Source organism: Trichechus manatus, unplaced genomic scaffold (assembly GCF_000243295.1).
Source record: "Trichechus manatus latirostris isolate Lorelei unplaced genomic scaffold, TriManLat1.0 scaffold00398, whole genome shotgun sequence".
NCBI lineage: Eukaryota > Metazoa > Chordata > Mammalia > Sirenia > Trichechidae > Trichechus > Trichechus manatus.
Genome location: NW_004444334.1, coordinates 293277 through 313477, shown reverse-complemented (window position 1 = coordinate 313477; position 20201 = coordinate 293277). Strand labels below are relative to the sequence as shown.

At 39.9% G+C, this 20201-nt stretch overlaps 1 protein-coding gene across 2 annotated transcripts; it reads left to right on the top strand.

Annotated features, from left to right (window-relative positions):
- The first annotated feature begins 12962 nt into the window (after positions 1-12962).
- Positions 12963-19906, top strand: CD1E (CD1e molecule). 2 transcript variants are annotated; one of them, XM_023725787.1, is made up of 6 exons: positions 12963-13641; positions 13955-14251; positions 14823-15101; positions 15342-15620; positions 16003-16096; positions 16225-19906. In XM_023725787.1, the coding sequence occupies exons 1-6, from the start codon at positions 13581-13583 to the stop codon at positions 16382-16384; spliced, it is 1170 nt and encodes a 389-aa protein (XP_023581555.1). In that variant the 5' UTR covers positions 12963-13580; the 3' UTR covers positions 16385-19906. The 2 variants fall into 2 exon arrangements, with proteins under 2 accessions (XP_023581555.1, XP_023581556.1); XM_023725788.1 differs by having other exon boundaries at positions 12964-13641; positions 15063-15101.
- Positions 19907-20201: the final 295 nt, after the last annotated feature.

Below are 20201 nucleotides of genomic sequence, written 5' to 3'. Positions count from 1 at the left end.
ACCCTTATAACTGATCTTGGAAATGTGTTATCTCTCTCATTTGTTCTTTCTCTCCCTTTCATCTTGACAGAGGTTTATCAATTTTATAAGTTTTCCAGAGAACTAACTTTTGATTTTGTTGGTTCCATGATCATATCACTTTCTTTATTATTTCCTTCCTTCTACTTTCTTTGGGTTTAATTGTAGTTATATTTCTCATTTCTTGATGTGGATGCTTAAACAATTTACTTTAACCCATTTTTTTCCCCATATATGCATTTTATGCTTTTAAATCTAAAAATATCCTTTAAGGAAAGCTTTAGCTGTATATCCAAAAGTTTGATATGCTGTATTGCCTTTGTTGGTTCAATATATTTTCTAATGTGATTTTTACACATTTCCTCATTTAATCTTCACAATAACCTCATGAGAAAGATAATTGTTCTCATTTCATAAATGTGGAAGCAATGATTTGTAGAATTGTGAAATTTCTTCAAGATATATCCTCATACAGCAAGATAGCTTAAGAAACACTCTTGATTCAGTTAATGTCTTTTCAGTTATTTTTGGAGGAAAAAAAAGGAACTTAGAATATTTTTTATCACTATCCCTATCTAAAGCAGAGTTAGAGATGCCTTTAGAACCTGAAGGTGGGCCTCAACTTGGGGAGCCAGTTTACAAGTAAAAACTAAGGACATGAGTAAGCAGGGGCAGGAGTGCTCGCTGACATGGTTGGGAGAGGAGGTGATAGCAGATCTTAAAAATTCTAGCAAACTCAAAGCATAAAGTAAATATACATGCATCCACATTACTATAAATAAATGTTTGGATAAACAGACAAATGAGGGAAAAGCAACAAATCTTTCTTACAGAAGTACTGGGGTAATGGTCTGCCTCTACGCCTCCTATCCAGGCTACCTAAGTAAAGGCCTTGGGCCCAGAACATTCTCTGATAAGGAGACTGGGAATTGGGTTGCCTTCTCACTCCCAGTTCCTTCTCCTTATCAGAGAATCCTTCCCCCTGTTTTCAGCACACAGTAACATTCTCTATCTCTTGCATATGCACAGGTACCATACGGCACTGGGCCAACTCCATTTTTATATCTGTTCCTGGGCAGGGAGGGAATGGGGTCTCTCACGTTACAGCCCAAGGTGGGAGACATGCCAGATTGTAAGAGGTGGCCTCAAGGGGTGGACTGAAGGGGAAACAGGCTTTGTGAGGCCAAACGTGAGCACCTTCATGTGGTCCTTTAGTTCACTACCATTTGCTGAGTCATTCTTATGTACACCCCTGATTTTGTAGCCATTATTGTCCACCACTATAAAACCTCTGCCCTCCCACTTTGAGGTGCAGAGGTCTGCTCTGGTCCTGTGGCCTCCTCGGACTTGGCCTTGTCTGTAAGTCTCCCTGATAAACTCCTTTACCACCACGCTAGAGTTGCCTGCCTCTTTCTTTGGTCTCTTGGCATCCTCCATTTTTGGAGACAAGTTTCATGTTACTGACCAATGCCTCCACAAGCAGAATTCTAAATAATATATGTAGATACTTCTCCTTTCGGGAGATGAAGCTTGGTTGCCCTCTCCTTTATTGTGGGTTACTTCCAAAGAATAGAGTAGGGAAAGGGGAAAATAGTAATTGTATAGTGTAGAAACCTGGTAGACACAACCTTAACCAAGTGATCAAGATTAACATCTCCAGTAATAAGTCATGTTGATATCATGTGTCCATAATATGACCTGATGAGAAGGGCATGTTGTCTCTGTGGTATTATTACCCAGAACACATAGCCCCTGTATAATCATGAGAAAAACATCAGACAAACCAAACTGAGGGATATTGTACAAAATATCTGGTTAGTACTCTTAAAAACTGTCAAAGTCAAGAAAACAAAGAAAGACTGAGAAACTGTCTCAGATCAGAGTAGACTAAGGAGAAAAAATTAAATGCAATGTGGTGTCCTAGACTGAATCCTTGAATAGATAAAGGATATTAGTGGAAAAACTGGTGAAGTATGAATAAAGTCTGCAATTTAGTTAATAATAATACACCTATGTTAATTTCTCAGTTTTGACAAACGTACCAGGATTATGTAAGATGTTATCAATAAGTGAAACTGGGTAAAGAATATATGGGAATTCTCTCTACCATCTTTGCACCTTTTCTGTAAATGTCAAATTATTCCAAAATAAATATTTAAAAAACTCATAGTAAAATCTAACAAAGTCCAAAGAAGTTCTAGAGTTACTAAAGTACACCAATTGATAAGAAGATTTACACAAATGTGTGCCACATGAAATCCCACTTACTCTGAGGGCAAGCATCCTGTGATATAAACTAAGAACTTCTCAAATAAAAATATATTTTTTTCCTGAAGTGAGGAGCAGTGGAAAGAAAAATTTAAATTAGAAGGAGATGAATGACGTGTCATTATTTGGAATAAAAAATATTAGAGGCTGAAATTCAGCATTAAACCTGCCCTTCAAATATTTTGGCATTGGAAGTCTTCATGAACCTATTTAGAAGTATCAACTATCCCGGTTAGAGATAATCAAAGAAGAGGCACCCAGGGTAATAAGAAACCAACTTTATGCAATGGCCATTCCAACCTCTGCTGTATTTCATTCATAGTGCTAGGAATAAAGGAATAATCATCTATAAACAGAGAATATCAAATATCATGGACTGGGTGGTGTGGGTGGAAAAGGGTAGGCTCTTGTGATGATGATTGTCCTCTCCAGATTCCCTGAGTGAAACACTGCAGTCATTAGGCAAGTCTATCAGGTGTTCCCACTTGGACTTCGCAGTGTCTGTCTCCAGGATTCTGACACGAGTGAAAGATCTGGCAGACTTTTGAGCTGGACTCATATGAATCACAGAAAGTCATAGGGATGTTGATAAAAACTAAAAGCTATTATTTTCAGTTTAAACCCTGTTTTCACTTTATAATTTTAAATTAAAATTAATTAAATTAGCACAGAGAAGAATATTTCCATCATTGCAGATAGTACTACTGGACAGTACTACTCAAGATATTGTTGTTGTTGCTGAGTTGTCATCGAGGCAATTCGGACTCGTAGTGACCTTATAGGACAGAATAAAACTGCCCATAGGTTTTCCTAGGCTGTGATCTTTACAGGTGCAGACTGCCGTGTCTTTTCCCTAAATCTCCTTCGACTACATAACAAATATATAATTCAAAATGGGAAGAAAGAGAAGGATTTCCATTTGGGTTTAGCAGTTTGAAGGCCTCAGAGCATACTGTACCACTTGGAGCATGTGGACCCAGTTCATGTCAATAGCCATGATGATACTGGTGTAGGAGACTCTGGATGGTGCAACTGGTTAAGTGATCTGCTACTAACCAGAAGGTTGTGTTATGGACTGAATTGTGCCCTCTCAAAATATGTGTTGTCAATCCTAACCTCTGTGCCTGTGTTGATAATCTCATTTGGGAAAGGATTGTCTTTGTTATGTTAATGTGACTGAGAGTATGGGAGACAGGGCAGAAGAACATGATCACAGGTTTTCAAGAAGTGGGAGCTAAAGGCACTCACTGGTGAGTTCATAGAAGAAATTGGAATGGGCTCCTGGAAATAATCGTTTAAGCTTTGGGAGACCGGGAGGTAATGCAACAACAGGTGCGAGCAACAATTAGAGCGATGTGGATTAATGCTGCCAAACAGCCTTCTTTATACCCCTTCACTGGGGTGACATTGACTTCATAAGTTCACCAGAATGGCATTTCGTATCTTAAGGGAAATCTCCTCAAAAACAGAATGAGACCTCAGAGAGAAAATTTTAGTGAGCTTTAGAATTGGAAGTAGAAGGGCTCCAACATGTAGACCTGGAAATTCACCACAGAAAGGAGATGGCTGTGCTAGCAGAATTATAAGACAGAACAATTGCTGAGTAGATGAATGAGGTTCAGAGAAGGCCTGATTGTGTGATCATATAGGACAGGCGGGGCCTTGATCCTCTCCACCTTTTCCTTGCACTTATGAAAAAGAAACAAGTTAAAATTTGAAAGATGAGATTTTATCATAGAAAATGTTGGTTGACTACTGAATGTTTGTAGATATGATAGGCGTAGATGTTATTTTATACCTTCCATTAACATTTAAGAAGACCTGTGGGGCAATTGTTAAGTGCTCAGCTACTAACTGAAAGGGGTTGAACCCACCCAGCAGTTCCATGAGAGAAAGACTTTATGATCTGCTTGCATAAAGATTACAGCCAAGAAAACCCTATGGGGCAGTTCTACTCTGTCACATGGAGTCGATATGAGTCGAAAATCAACTCGATGACACCTCACACCAACAACAAATTAACGTTTTATTAAATTGGCATTGTTTATTCTAAAATCATTAAAATTGTAAATCAGACTTCTTTGCAAGAAATATAGGAATGTCACAAAATGGGTACAGATAGTTTTCAATAGTAGCAGATTGAAAGTATTCTTACATTTGTGCAAATGTACTCAGAATATTATTTTAAATCAATTTCAGATGATTCTCCCCTCCCCCCACCATTATTTTCTTCTTCACAGTAAAGGAAGGAAGATTTGCGCAAAGCCACATGTCGCAATGTTCCCAGTGAATTCTCCAATTTTAGCAAGAACGGTAATAAAAGAGGATCTACGAGTGGACTGATAAAGCCCCAGACAAATGCATAGGAGGGGGAATTCTTCTTAAAAGAGACCTGGCCACAAACAATACTTATTTTTAGCCAAAATGAAGGTTAAGCACCAGTGGAATTTAGTCAAACAAGGAGGAAATAATTATACCATACCATGTACCAAAAAATCGAAATGGATGTTAGATTTTTTTTCTCGTTTGGAATTTAACTTCCGGATGATGTTCATTTAGAAGGAATCTTATTAACTATTTTGTTAACTGTTGTTAGATGGCTATCAGAAATTATTTATTTCTACTTTGCTCAGGTCTCTGTGGTGATTGTGGGTTTTGTAATGTCAAAATTTAAAACTGGGGTGTGGTTATCTCCATCCATCTAACAGTGGAGTTTCTTGTGAAATAATGGGATGGTGGTTTTTTGTTGGTTTTTCTTCTTTTGATTTCTGTTTTTATTTTATTTTGTAAATCATTCTAAAATTTTTCTAATTAGTATGTTACTTGTAGTATTTGTGTTTGGCATATATGTATCTCTCCAATCTTTTTTTTACTGGGTATGTATGTTTTTTGTAGGTTAGTATACACTCTCTTGAATATCATCCTTATCTACAGGTCCATAATGGTATTATGAAACCAAAGTGGGTTTACATAGAAATTTATAGCTTCAAGTATATTTATATAAAAGATGAAATATTGAAAATAAACAATATTGACTCAGGAAGCAAGTAAAAGAACCATAAAATGGATACAAAAATATAGAAAAAAGAAAATCAATATAAAGGCTATATGATCAAAAGAGAAAATAAAATAAACCTGATAATAGAAATTGTCTAATGAATCAAAATCTATTTTTTTAAATATATATATAAAAGTAAACTCTAGAAGGATTGATAATATAATATTCAAATAAACTACATTGGGATTTAAAAGGTGGATATGTATGGATGCAATATAGAACAAAAAATTCATAAACTTCGTGTCAGATGATTTTAAGTTGAAATGAAATGGAAAATTTTATTGAAAATTATAAATGACTAAAATAAGCCCCCAAAGAAGAAGACACTCTAAGTATTCCAATTACAACAAAAATTGAACCTGAAATCAAAGTTATAACTAACTCAAAAGGTCCCAGGCTTAGAATAGAGGAAACAAAATTCTTATGGGATGCATAGTGTTTCAAGATATAGAAAAAGATGGAAAACAATTGAAGTCATTTTCTAAGGCTAAAATTGTCACAGAAAACACAGACACGAAAACTCAGAACTGAACATGAATACTTAAAGATAAACAAAGGAAACAAATAAAAACAAAGCAAACAAACCAAACTCTCAATAACCATCATCCAATTTCACTTGTGAATTTAAATAAATTAAAATAGGCATACCATGCAGGGTTTTTTGTTTTTTTTTAAAACCAGGAATGTAAGAATATTTGAACATTAGAAAATCTATTAATGTGATTGTCTACATTAACAGATCACATGAACAAAAAAATGAACCATATGATAAGTTCACAAAATGCTGATAAAACTGTGAATAAAATTAAACATACATTGATAAAACATTTTTTTTTTTCCAACCTTGGAATAAAAGGGAGTTCCCTTCATATGGTTTATTGTAGTTACAATCAATCTATAGTAAATATACTTAATTGCAAAAGTTAGATGATTTAACATTAAGATTAGGAGCAAAATGAAAGTGTCTGATACTGCCATTACTATTCAAAGTGGTACTGAAGTGGTATTATCTAAACCAGTTAGCAAATAAAAATAAAGTTAGTTAAAGATTAAAGAAAACATTATTTTCAGATGATATGATTTCCATACATACAGAAAAATTAAACAGTAAATTAACTTAAAAAGAAAAGGATTTAGCAGTTCAGCTGAATTAAAAAAAAATCAACATGATAAAATAAATATATAACACTGTCTTACTTATCTAGTGCTGCAACAGAAATACCACAAGTGGATGGCTTTAACAAAGAGAAATTTATTCTCTCCCAGTTTAGGAGGCTGGAAGTCCAAATTCAGGGTGCCAGCTCCAGGGGAAGACTTTCTCTCTCTGTTGGCTTTGGGGAAGGTCCTTGTCATCAATCTTCTTCTGGTCTAGGAGCTTCTCAGCACAGGGACCCTGGATCCAAAGGACACCCTCCACTCCTAGTTCTTCATTCTTGGTGGCATGAGGTCCCTCTTTCTCAAGATACAACCTAATTTTGTAGATTAAGTCCTGCCTCATTAACATAACTGCCTCTAATCCTGCCTCATTAACATCACAAGGTAGGATTTACAACACATAGGAAAATCACATCAGATGACAAAACGATGGACAATCACACAATACTGGGAATCATGGCCTACCATAGTTGACACACATTTCTGGAGGACACAATTCAATCCATGATAAACACTATAGCAAAAAATTCTCAGTTAGCCTCGGTTGACCAAAATGACAATCAGCTCCAAAACAAACAAACAACCAAACAAAAATTAAACAACAAAAAACCCTTTATTGGCAGAAAAAAACAACTTGAGTTATTTACAACATACGTAGATGTAAAATTTATACAAGCATCACACCTCTTTTGTTAATTTTATTCCTACAAATGTTTTTCTTTTTGATATTATTGTGAATGCATGAAATGTTTCTCCATTTATTTAGGCCTTTAATTTCTCTCAGCAATGTTTTGTAGTCTTCAGTGTATACCTCTTGTACTTTTTAAATTAAATTTTTCCGATGTATTTTATTCATTTGAGGTGTTTGTGAATAAAATTGTTTTCCTAATTTTATATTTGAATTATATATTGTTAGTATATAGAAATATATGGAGCCCTGGTGGCGCAGTGGTTAAGAGCTTGTCTGCTAACCAAAAGGTTGGCAGCTCAAATCCACCAGCCACTCCTTGGAAACTCTATGGGGCAGTTCTACTCTGTCCTATAGGGTCGCTACGAGTTGGAATCGATTCGACGTCAACAGGTTTGGTTTTTTGGTTTATACAGAAATATAGTTTATTTGCATACACGCCCACTCCTCACTTATTGACGTGGTTACGTCCCAAAGACCAGGTTGTCATGCAAAAATTTATGTTATGTGAAAATGGGGAATGACCACATCAGATCACAAAATGGAGGATGACTACATGATTACATAACTACCAAATTACATCATTATATAACTGCCAAGTTATATCATTACATTACCGCTAAACCACTGAGAATCATGGCCCAGCAATGTTAATACATGACCCTAACTATCACAAGCAGCATAACTCTTGCCTTGCGCCTCAGCATTCCTTACTCTTGAATGTACGTTGTTAATACGCAAAACAATCATATAGTAGATTTTTTACTATTGTCATAAATGCAAAATGTCAGATAATGAGATAGTCAATAAGTGAGCAGTAGGTGTACTTAGCAGGTCTACTCTGCACATGTGGGGTTACCATGAGTCGGAATTGACTCGAAGGTAACTAACAACAACAAATCTTTTATCCTGCTCAGAATTTTTAATCTCAGTTATTGCACTTTTCAACTCTAGAATTTTCATGTAGGTTTTTTGTTTTTTTAATATAATTTCTATCTCTTTATTGATAGTCTCTATTTGATAGGTCGTTGTTGTCATAAAAAAACCAGTTGTTGTCGAGTTGATTCTGACTCATGGCTGCTCCATGCATGTCAGAGTAGAACTGTGCTCCGTAGAGTTTTCAATGGGTGATTTTTCGGAAGTAGATTGCCAAACTTTTCCATTCACAGTAGTACACATTAACCATTTGCACCACCCAGGGACACTGTTGTCATACTTTCCTTCAATTCTTTAAGATAGTGTCCTTTAGTTCTTTGAACGTATTTAATAGGTGCTTTGAAGTCTGCTTCCGCTAAGTCCAACATTTAAGCCACTTCAAAGGCAGTTTCTTTTGACTTCTCTTTTTTCCTATATCATCATACTTTCTGTTTCTTTTCGTGCCTTCCATCTTTGTTGTTGAAAAGTGAAAATTATAGATAATATATTGATTCATATCCCCCAGGGATGTTGTTGTTGACCTCTGTTTGTTTGTTTTGTTATTGACTTGCCTGGACTAATTTTGTAGAGTGACTCCCTCACAGTGTGTGACTGCTGCTGTCTCTGCTAATTATTTTAATTATTGCTTTTCTTTTTAAGCTTTGTTTCTTAAGGATCTTCCCTGTGTCAGCATAGCTTAGTGGTCACCCTATGGGTCAGAGGTTGTGCTCAAACACTTTGAATTCATAAGGTTTCCACCTTTTGCCAATAGATTTTGGGGTTGGGAAATACATTCAAAGTTCAAGCAATTTGCTACTGGTCTGACAGAGACTGGAGAAACCCTGACGATATGGCCTCCAGACACCATTTTAGCTCATGGTTAAGTCACTTCTGAGGTTCGCCATTTAGCCAAAGTTGAGACAGGCTCATAAAACAAACAATAATACACGTAGCTCAACAATTTATATGAGACTAAATGGGTACATTAGCCCAGAGGCAAGGACAAGAAGGCAGGAGGGGATAGTACAGCTGGACGAATGGAAATGGGAAGCCCAAGGTCAAGAAGGGGAGAGCTGACACTTCACAGGGTTGGCAACCAATGTCACAAAACAATATGTGTATTAATTGTTTAATGAGAAGCTAATTTGCTCTGTAAACCTTCATCTAAAGCACTATTAAAAAATGAGAGCAAAGAGACACAGAGAATTTAACTGAACTATCCAAGACCTCACAACCACTGGGTAGCAGATTTGGTATTTTTAAACAAGGTCAAGTAGCTCTAGAGTTCGTCTGCTTAACCACTATGGTATACTGCTTCTGTAAACATAGATACAAATGAAAAACAAAACAATGCTATTAAAATCTAATTATATATTTAAAAAAAAAAAAAGTTCAGGCAGTTTGCAAGTTTGCCCTGACTTTTGCTGTCAGATCTAGTTTCTTGTGTCTTCTCTGCAGGCACGCAAGTCTTCACATTCAGCCAGGGACAGGTAGAAAACTAGAATTCTCTCTGATCTCTTCTGAGTGTGCTTAACTACTAACCTAAAGGTTGGCAATCCAAACTCACCCAGCGGCACCATGGAAAAAAAGACTGGCAATCTTCTTTCATAAAGATTACAGACAAGAAAACTCTATGGAGCAGTTCTACTCTGTAGCACATGGGTCCACAAGAATCGGAATAGACTCCATGGCAATGGACTCGGTTTTTTTTGGGGGGGGAGGGGAATCCCAAGCCAAAGGACATCTTCAAAAACAATAGCAACCTCAACATAAACGAATAACAGAGGTCAACTCCCCAGCTGCCTAAGGTTGTAACACTGGGTGGGGCAAGCAGCAGACCTACAGAATAGCCAGAAGATTTAGATGGAGAGCTTGCAGGTAAGATAGCCACAGTAAGCTTTGATAAGCTTCCATGTATCCCTGGCAGTCTGCACACCTATGCATGGCTGTACGCACAAAGGACCCTAGCCTTCTACATGCAACAAACCATAAGCCATGAACCACCCAAAGACCTCCAATTGGAGCCTCAGTGTCAACATGACCCAAACTGAACTGTGCATCCAACCTATCCATCCCAAACCTGCATTCTCTACCTTTGTGGATGGCACCATTTTATTGCCACCTGGTCACAATTCTTTGTTTGACTAATTCTGTTACCTTCATATTATCCCTGTTTCTCCACTCCTCTCCATCCTCATTGCCTTTGTTCAGGCCCAGAAATTCATCTGTCTTCTTGGTCTCATCATTCTCTGATATGTTCTCCAGTGAATTCCATGGGTATTTAGGGGATTTTCCTAAATGCCAATTTAACCACATCGCTCTCATTCTTAAAATCCTTCACTTGCTCGAAAAACAAAGGACAATTCCTCAGCCTGGCACACGTAAGCTTTCATAATCACATTATTATTCTCCTGTCTTGACTATTTCTTTCCTTTGGTCCCTAAGTGCCAACACACTCACTAATATAATACATTTCTGTAATACTACTCCATAGGTCTAATCTTGCACCTGTTTTAAGACTAACTTTCCAGTATGTTTTACTATGTGGTAAAGCAAGTACCCTCTTCAAAAATACACAGGATATTCTGTTTTTATTCTTTTAGATAAAATTTAAAACAAATATGTTAAATCTACCTGAACTTTCTGTAGCAATAGGAGGCTGCCACTCAAAATAACCCCTGCTCTTTCTCTACAGGTGATACAATTGATCCTTCATTTTCTAGCAAGAAGAAACGAGGTGCTGATGTTGGGGATCTAGTTTCCTTAGTCCTTGTTCTGCTTCTCTTCAAAGTACAGAACCTGTTTTCAGGCTGGAACCTTTCCCCAGGCAAACATATCACTCTGTTAAGAAAGAAATGTTTGGGTTACCATCATACAAGCAAATGCTCTTGAAGACTGAAACTCAGTAAAACCAGTGTTACCAATTAATTCTCTAATTAATTAATCAGTAAGCCATTGCCATTGCTTCAGTTCTGACCCAAGTGTGTCATAGTAGAACTGAGCTCCATAGGATTTTCAATGGCTGATTTTTCAGAAGTAGATTGCCAGGTCTTTCTTCCAAGGTGCCTTTGGGTGGATTTGAACCTCCAACCTTTTAGTTAGCAGTCGAGCACGTTAACTGTTTGCTCTACCCAGGGACTCCTCTAATTAATTACCCTTAAACATTTTGTATTTTTTCACTCTTAAGTTTATAGTATTTGTAGGCTTCTTCTTTTTTATTATTTTTCTTCTGAATATGTTTTGGGCTGTAGGTTTGGATCCATCTCATCTGATTTCTTTTTTGAAGGGCTTCTTTAAAATTTCTCTTCAGCAGTTGGAGCTTTTCATTGTTTTCCAGCATGATAATGGATTTATTCGTTTTTTAAACACATTTTTTTGGCATTTTAAATATTTTGGAGATATGAGCAAAATGTGCTCTTTGCCACCTTGATTTAGTCTTACTTAAACACTGTAATTTAAACAACTTTTCTAACTGCTCTCATTTTCTATTGTGCTCCTGTGACCAATAAGACATGATTTCATATAAGCCTTATTTCTTTCCCTCTCATCTCCCTCCTCAGGTTCTGTTGAAATAATATGGAATTTAATTCCTTGATTATTCTTACCTTTTATTTTTCCTCTTCTGGAGTAATTAACAAGTGTGATAAATTTTACCAGTTCATTTTAAACAATTATTCAGAGTTAACTATATATTTTTTTATAGTTTTATACCAATGTCTCTTGTGCCATTTATTTATTTAGGTAAAGTTTTGGTTTTACTTAGGTAATTTATCTCATAACACTTGGTGTATTCTTTGAATTCTTGAGGGGCTAACTATAGATTAATTTTGTCCTCCCAGGATAATGATAAGATGTCTGAATAAAGAATTCTAGAATCACCTCCTTTCCCTCAAAATTCTGAAATATTTCCCCACTGCATTGCCCATGAGGCATCTGTGCAGTTGAAGGCACCCCTTCCCTGTAAGTGACTAGTATTTTCTGCCTGAAACTTAGAAATTTTTTTTTTCCTTTGGAATTCAGAAATAATACCAGGATGGGACTGAGTGAGGGCTTTCTTTAATAATTCTTACCAGTATTCTATGTGCCCTCTTTATAGAAAGGTAGAGCTTTTGGGTTGGGTTTTGTTTTGTTTTCTCCAAAGGACTTTTAGCTCTTAAATCTTAATGTCTGGCATATTTCTTGGCACTAGATAGGCTCTTAGTAAATGCCAGTTGAATGAATATATGAAAACCAAACAAAGGAGTGGCACTTCAACCGCCTTCAGGCTGCAATGACGAACATAAATGAAAGGAACAAAAATAACTCAACACAGTAATTAATTCTTCTATAAACACTCCAGCCCCCTAGAACCACTTCCTTGCTTCCGACGAAGCTGCTCTCTAACCAGACACCACTGAGGGGGCATCAGTGCTCCCAGGCCATCAATTGTGACAGGAGGTCCCCTACCTGCCCCTGCCCTCTCCTTATCCTCAGGGTGAAGCTTGCTCACAGGTCTCTAGACACACTCATCTCACTTGGGGCAGAGTTGGAGGTCCAAGGCCCCTGCCTACTCACTCCAGACCCACCCATACAATGTAGATGAAAATCTACCTGCCAGCTACCTCATTACTTCCAAGTCAAGCCTGTTCATAGACCCCTTCCAACAATGGCATTGATTGGACCTGGGAAATAGAGAAACATGGCATTTTCTTTAGATTATCTGATCACTTGCACTGTCGTTGCTGTTACTTCTCCCCTACAGATAATGAAGACTTGCTCGTGGTTATACAGCTACACCCAGGATGCCTATTGTCTTCTGATAATACTTTTGAGAAGAACAGACTGAAGAGACAGAGAAGATTGTGAGGGGGCAGGGAGAACAGGCAGGATGGATGAGAAGAGCAAGAGTAGATTCTGGGGGCAGAAATAATGAGTAGAGAAAGGCAGGGAAGACAAGAGGGAGAAGGAGAAGCTGGGCAGCAAGGAGGAGGCAGAGAAGACCACAGAGAGATAAGCAACGGGAAGACTGCTGGGAGGATCACTGGGCACCACTGGGTACCTTCCATCACTTCTTTTCACAGATGAAGACATTGAAAACCCAAGTGTAGACTTCATTTCTCTAAGGCAAAGAGCTACTAACTTTTCCAGTCAGGTCGCAGGCTTCAGATTTAGTCTTTCCACAGCAGTGGGTACAATAACGGAGATCAGGAGGGTGGAGGCAAGAGTAGGGAGAAAATCTGGAAGCCAGATATTTGGGGGAGGGGAAGAGCAGGAGGGCAGCATAAGTGAGAGCTGGAGGGGAAATGAGAGATGCTGTGGGAGGCCTGTGGCTCAGGGAGGTAGTGGAGTTTCTCTGACAGGGAAGTGGGCAGAAGGAGACGTTGTCTGTGCAGCAAGGGAAGTCAGATGGGAGTGGGAGAAGGCGAGGGGAGGAGAGCTGGTATGTGACCTGTGAGGGCAGCTTGTCCTACTAGGTGACCTTCACCTCACAGAGTCTCAATGCTGCTCCTGCTGCTCCTGCTCTTTGAGGGAGTCCTCTGCCCTGGTGAAAGCACAGCAGGTAAGAAGAGCTCAGGTGGAAAACCACCTGTGGTTGGGGCACAGGTGAGCATAGAGCCATCTCTGGGAAGGATGGGGTTGGGGAGGGAACAATATTCTATAGGATGCTTTTGGAGTTGCATTCCAGGGTAGTCCTAGGCATGAATCCTTGCCCCAGTGTCAGATTCTCTCTCTGATTTTGAGGAGAAGATGCTGGCCTGGGGGAAATGGGCATTAGAATATTTGCAGCCTATCTAGCTCCATCCCTCCTTTCTTCTCTGGGCCTCTCTCCTTTCATCCTCTCACACTCTCTCCATTCATCATTCCTTTTGCAGATCCCCAGGCCCCAGGACCCCCTCATCCAGCAGGAGAAGAGCCCCTCAACTTCCGCGTGATCCAGATCTTCTCCTTTGCAAACCACAGCTGGGCACACACCCAGGGCTCAGGCTGGCTGGGTGAGCTGCAGACACATGGCTGGGACAGCGTCTTGGGCACCATCCGATTTCTGTGGCCCTGGTCCCAGGGAAACTTCAGCAAGGAGGAGCTGAAGAATCTCCAGGCTTTATTCCAGTTGTACTTTCATGGTTTCACCCGGGAAGTGCAAGCCTTTGCCGGCCAGTTTCAGTTTGAATGTGAGTTTATTGTTCCCCATTCATTGCTCTTTCTGAAGGCTCTACCATCTTCCAAAGGGGAAAGATGGTACAGGGACTCTATTACCCAACCTTCCTGATCTTATACCCTGTTACCTGTGTCTCTCTTTGCCTTTTCCCATCTCCTCCATATACACAGAAGGGCCTGCATGCACATATCTTTTCACATCCCTGAACATACCCTCAAGTGTGGCTCCTTGGAAGAATTGTCCCTGGCCTCAGACTCCCAACCAGGTTTCTGTCCTCCCTTCTCCCTTGCACTAGTGCTCACATGACTGGGCCTGCGTCTAATCACTCATCAGTGAGTCCTCTTGTAGACCAGTCTTCTATCTTCCTAACAACCCTCCCATCTACCCCTTTCCCATAAATTATCTCAGAATACCTTTGTTATCCTCAAATTATTTTCCCACAAATTCCCTCCCCAACTCTAGTCTCCCATTATGATTCCCCAGCAAATTTCCCTTCCTTTGAATCTCTTTACTCTCTAGATTGTTTACCTCCCTTTCCTGTAATTATTTCCAGACTGGTTCTCTCTCTCCTCCCCTCCCTGCAGATCCCTTTGAGCTTCAGATATCAGCTGGCTGTAGAATACGTGCTGGGGAAGCCTCAGAAAGCTTCTTTAAAGGGGCGTATCAAGGAACAGATTTCCTGAGTCTCCAAGGGAATTCCTGGCAGCCGTCTCCAGGAGCAGGGAGTCGGGCCCAGAATGTCTGCAGGGTGCTCAATCGCTACAGAGATATTAAAGAAATAGTGCAGGGCCTTCTCAGTAACACTTGCCCTCGATTCCTGGCAGGCCTCCTTGAAGCAGGAAAGGCAGAACTGGAAAGGCAAGGTGAGTCTGACTCTCTCTTTTCTCCTATTCCTAATGCTTTAATTCTACTATTTGGGTTTACCATTCTTTGTCATCCTTTTGAAATTCATAATGAGAATCTAGAGGATGGGATGTGTGGGTTTAGAATTGGTTCCTAGACAAGGGAAAGAAGTGATTATGCAAACTGCTAAGGCACCCTGGGTCCCTGAGCTCCGGCTTGGGGTCCCTGCTTGAATTCAATTTCTCCCTATCTCTCTTCAGTGAAGCCAGAAGCTTGGGTGTCCAAAGGTACTACTCCTAGTCCTGGCCATCTGCTGCTGGTGTGCCACATCTCCGGCTTCCATCCGAAGCCTGTGTGGGTGATGTGGATGCGGGGGGAGCAGGAGCAGCCGGGAACTCGGCAAGGTGATGTCCTGCCCAATGCTGACGGGACCTGGTATCTCCGAGTAACCTTGGACGTGGCAACTGGGGAAACAACTGGTCTATATTGCCGAGTGAAGCACAGCAGTCTTGGAGGTCATGATATAATCATCCACTGGGGTGAGAAAGAACTGGGGCCCAGTGGCGAAAGGATGGACGAAAGTCCTTAGGCTTTTAAGTGAGGAGTTAGGGAAATGGGTAGGACTGTTAGTCACGAGAAAAATAAGAGTTAGAGAATCCAGATAATGAAAGGTGGAGAATGATAGCAGTTAAATTTCAAGAAAGTGAAAGTAGGGGATTAGAAGTACTAAAGAGAGAAGACAGAAGGGCCTAGTGATTTGACAGAGAGATCAGTGATAAAGACTCTGGAGGAATTGAAATGTGGGCTCCAGAAACTACAGATGAAAATGCTGGGAAGCTCTCACTCCTGTGAAATGAGAAGCATTAACTGCAGTGAAATAGAAAGTATTATGGATTGACATTCATACTTTCCGCCAAACAGATGGATACTCCATACTCCTGATACTGATCTGTTTGACTGTCACAGTTACACTGATCATGCTGATTGTCCTTGAATTTTGGTTTAAAAAGCAGAGGTGAGCCTTTTCTCGTTCTTTGCTTCTTCAGCTTCTTAACTCATTCTTTCCTCTACTTTTTTTCCTTCTCGTTCTCTCTGATTTCTTTTCTTTTAGGTTATGGCCCTCTTCTCCTTTGTTCCCCACAGCTCAAGTTGTTACATCCTCTTTCGCCTTGTGCCTGACCTTGCCATGGGAGCCGACACCCAGGACCCCAGGGGTTCAGCACATCAGCTCTGCTCAGCCCAGGAATCATGGGCCAAAAACAGATACTTGAAGAAGTGGAAAACAAGCCTGAGCCAACTCTAGTGACATTAGTTTGATCTTCTTTATAAAATCCTTGTCCAGTTTTGCTTAACCGTAGATCAGACCCATAACCAAAGCATGTGCTGTTAAAACGCTTTTCCTGGCAGAGATCCTGAGCCTTTAGAAGTCTTTTTTTTTTTTTTTTAAACTATCTGCTAGCAATAGGTTTTCTGCTTTGGCCATATGTTCATCACTATTGATCCCTCGTTGATACCTGTTTGTAATTCAGATTCCTCTTTCTCCAGGAAGTGTCCCTGGATTGCCCAACTGCAAGCTTTTTTGTATTCCCATGATTGAATTTATCTTGCTTAAGGTGCTCATCTCTTCCTTCTCTGAGTGGTAGTTATTTGGGCTTTAGCGCTTCTATTTTTTCTCAGTTGCTTGAGAGAAGGATTCACCTGTTCGTATCTGTATCCATGACCAAAAGCCTAGAATTCAGGGCTGGCTTCATGGGCATGTGACCTGTGCAGTAACACAGGCCCCCTTGATTAGAAGGGCCTCCTGTTTGGTTTAAGGCTCTCTTGCTGCTGTCTTAACATTCTTAGTAATACCCAAACAAGAGGCACTTCATTTTCATTTTTCACTGGTCCCATGAATTATGCAGCTAGTTCTGCTTAATGTAATATTTCTCAGTCAATCCTGGCTGCAATAAATTTATCATCAGGGAAAGTGATGTTGCTTTGATTCATTCCCTCTTTGATATTTCTACCTCATTTGACTGTGCTCTTCTGAAAACGCTTCCTCTCTCCCCTTGCTTCCCACCAAAGGTGAAGGAGGCAGGTGAGTGCCTCAGATCCACAGTGATTCAGTTGTTCGTCATCTTCAGAGATAGCTAAAGGAAATAATAACACATGAAATGTTTCCTGTCAGAGTGAGGCTGGGGTTGGGCTGGCATTCTTGTTTCCCTGAGATTCTGTGAGTCTGTGTGTGTCTGTGGATGTGCCTATGCAGGGGAGGGATTCACATACTGAGCAGTTAGAAAGAGAACATGTGTGCTGACCGTAAGTTTTGATGGGCAGAGCCAAGGTAATAAAGGAAAAGAGTGATCAGATAGCATGTAAACTACGTGTTTACTTTTCTTTGTTATTTTGGATGATGATAATGTTTGTTTTCGCCTTAGTTTTTTATACGGATTATTAAATTATCTAATTCCTTTAATTAAGATACATTTAATTGGGACTATTGGAAAGCAGGGAGCTGCTAAGTTACAAAGCTCACACCAACCCCGTCCTGGGATGGATAATCAAGCAGATTATATAGATTTCTTAGTGGAAATTTATAACTCCTTATAAGGCATTTTCAAGTTAATAGATGGGGTCCTGTGATCACTTACCCACTGCACCTTTGCCCTTCCATTGTTGAGAGTCCACCACCTTCTGCACGACATGTTCAGACAATCTATCTAGAGGCAGGACACTAGAGTCCAGAAAGGAAGGAGAATGTCAAGGGGTTATTTGGAGCAAAAAGTGATGAAAGTCAAAGTTCCATCACACGGAGAAGGCCATGTGGCCTCAGTAAGGTTCCTTCAATTTCTGGCATGGGTGTGTATTGCAAATATATTTCCCATGTTTCCCCACTGAATGGACTTTTCTCCATGGCTCTGTTGTTTTGATCACCATAATTCTTAACTTGAACTGAGTTCAAATTAACTTCTCTAACCTCATTCCCAATCTTTCCCCCATTCTACATTATGCTTTCTGGCACTGGACTTCTTTCTTTCTCTCTAATATGCCAAGCTTCTTCCCACCTCAGGACCATTATATTTACTTTTCCCTCTGCCTGGAACATTCTTCCCCCAGGTCTCCTGTGGCCCATTTCTTGGTACCTTTCAGCTCTTAGCTTGGGTGCCACCTCTATAGAGATGCCTTTCCTGATTCGTTTAGCTAAAGTAGCACACTCCATATTTCTACAGCGATTTTCCGAAAACTACAGCTTCCTAAACACAATGCCTTAATGCTATCCTAATTCTATTAAGTAGGATAAGGTATTGCAGTTTTAAGTACCTGCTAGGAATAAGGTACTAATAAGGTACTATAGTTGAAATGTGGGTATATGTTTCAGTGAGACACATGTCCCCAGGGAGAAGTGGATCTGGGCTGCCTGCACATACACACTTCTTCCCATACAGTTTTCATAGAGAGGCTTAAAAAGAAGCCCTGAGGAAATATGATCACGTTGCTAGAAATACCAGCTCCACAGGATTTCGTAATAATACCAGCTCCACAGGATTTCAGAAAGTTTTAAATATTGAGACACAAGTTAGCCAGAAAAGTTTTGTGTCATTGCTATAGTGTAGACCATAAACCTGTTGAACAAACTCATTGCTGTTGAGTCAACTCTGACATATAGCGACCCTATAGGACAGAGTAGACCTGCCCCATAGGGTTTCCAAGGCTATAATCTTTACAGAAGCAGATTGCCACACCTTTCTTCTGCAGAGAGACTGGTGGGTTCGAATGGCTGAACTTTTGGTTAGCAGCAAAGCACCATCAGGACTCCTAGCATAGGCCTTAAAACTGGGTAATTTCATCAGAGCTCCCGGCTCAGGATCTGATACCTAAGAGCAAGATGTGTCACTGAATCTGCCCCGGGACACAGGTTTCACCTAGTACTTCTAACCAGATTTTTCAGGCTGGAACCCTGGGACATGGGACTTACTGCTTCTAGAGGGACAGGGTGGTATTTTCAATAAAGGATAACACTTCCCATTCCTGCCTCGTATAAAACGGGAAGGTAATCTGCTTTGCTGACAGTACACACCTGGAGCTTACTGTTTTCTGTTGTGAACACAGATACAATAGAAATGATAGTGGGTATGGTTGGAAAAAGAAATGGAGGGGATATTCTTGGTTGTTGGTATAAGTTTCTCTAAAAATGGCATCAGTTGCTATAGGGAGACTGCAGTAGGACTGGTGGCATCAGAATATGCTGGGGCCAAAGCTCAGAACAGCACGGTAGGCCTATGCTCTTGATAAACCATAGCCTTAGAGTATGTCTGTCTGATATTTTCTGTCTAATGAATGAAGTAAGATGAGGAGGAGGAAGGCTTGATTTAGGGGAGCAACATAAACTGAAACAGGGATTCAGGCCCCTAAGTGCATCCTGCAGAAAGATGTTTATGGAGCCCCTGCTCTGGAGCCTGTATTCAGGGGGAGAGATCTTGTGAAGGGCACGGGGCTTCTTCTTCAGGCTACCAGCAGAAGGTTTCTATAGCCCTTTGGGACTTAGACTTTGGTCTTAAAGAATTAAAACTAGTTCATGATCTTTCCCTATAAACAATTTTCCCAATCTGACTTTCTTCTGAATGATGAAATGATGGTCCCATCATTTCATAGTCTCTCAAGATCAAAACCTCACTTCTCCTTGCTTCATCATTCTTCCTGAGTAGCCAGTCACCATATATTTTGTTATAAGTTACTTCCATCCTGTTCACACTTCCATGGCCCTGGTCTGATTGTGAATGCCATAGCCAAAAACGTAACACAAATCAATGTGATACTCAGTTAATCTAGCAAATAACAAAAATCTATTTGATAGGAAAGCTGATTTAATAAGCCAAAACCAAACCAGTTGTTGTCAAGTCAGTTCCTACTCATGGCAAACCCATGTGTTGCAGAGTAGAGCTGTGCTCCACAGGGTTTTCAATGCTGTGACTTTTTGGAAGCAGATTGCCAGGCCTTTCTTCTGAGACACCTCTGGTGGGTTTGAACTGTCAACCTTTTGGTTAGCAGTCAAGTGTGTCACTGTTTGTGCCATCCAGGGCTCCTAATTGTATAATATAAAACATTTAAATAGATCCAGATGCTCTTCTACATATTTT

Coding starts and splice junctions, on each gene's coding strand:
- CD1E (XM_023725787.1), top strand. CDS start 13,581: ATGCTGCTCCTGCTGCTCCTGCTCTTTGAGGGAGTCCTCTGCCCTGGT. Junction 14,252..14,822: donor CGGCCAGTTTCAGTTTGAAT/GTGAGTTTATTG, acceptor CCCTCCCTGCAG/ATCCCTTTGAGCTTCAGATA. Junction 15,621..16,002: donor TGATATAATCATCCACTGGG/GTGAGAAAGAAC, acceptor TCCGCCAAACAG/ATGGATACTCCATACTCCTG.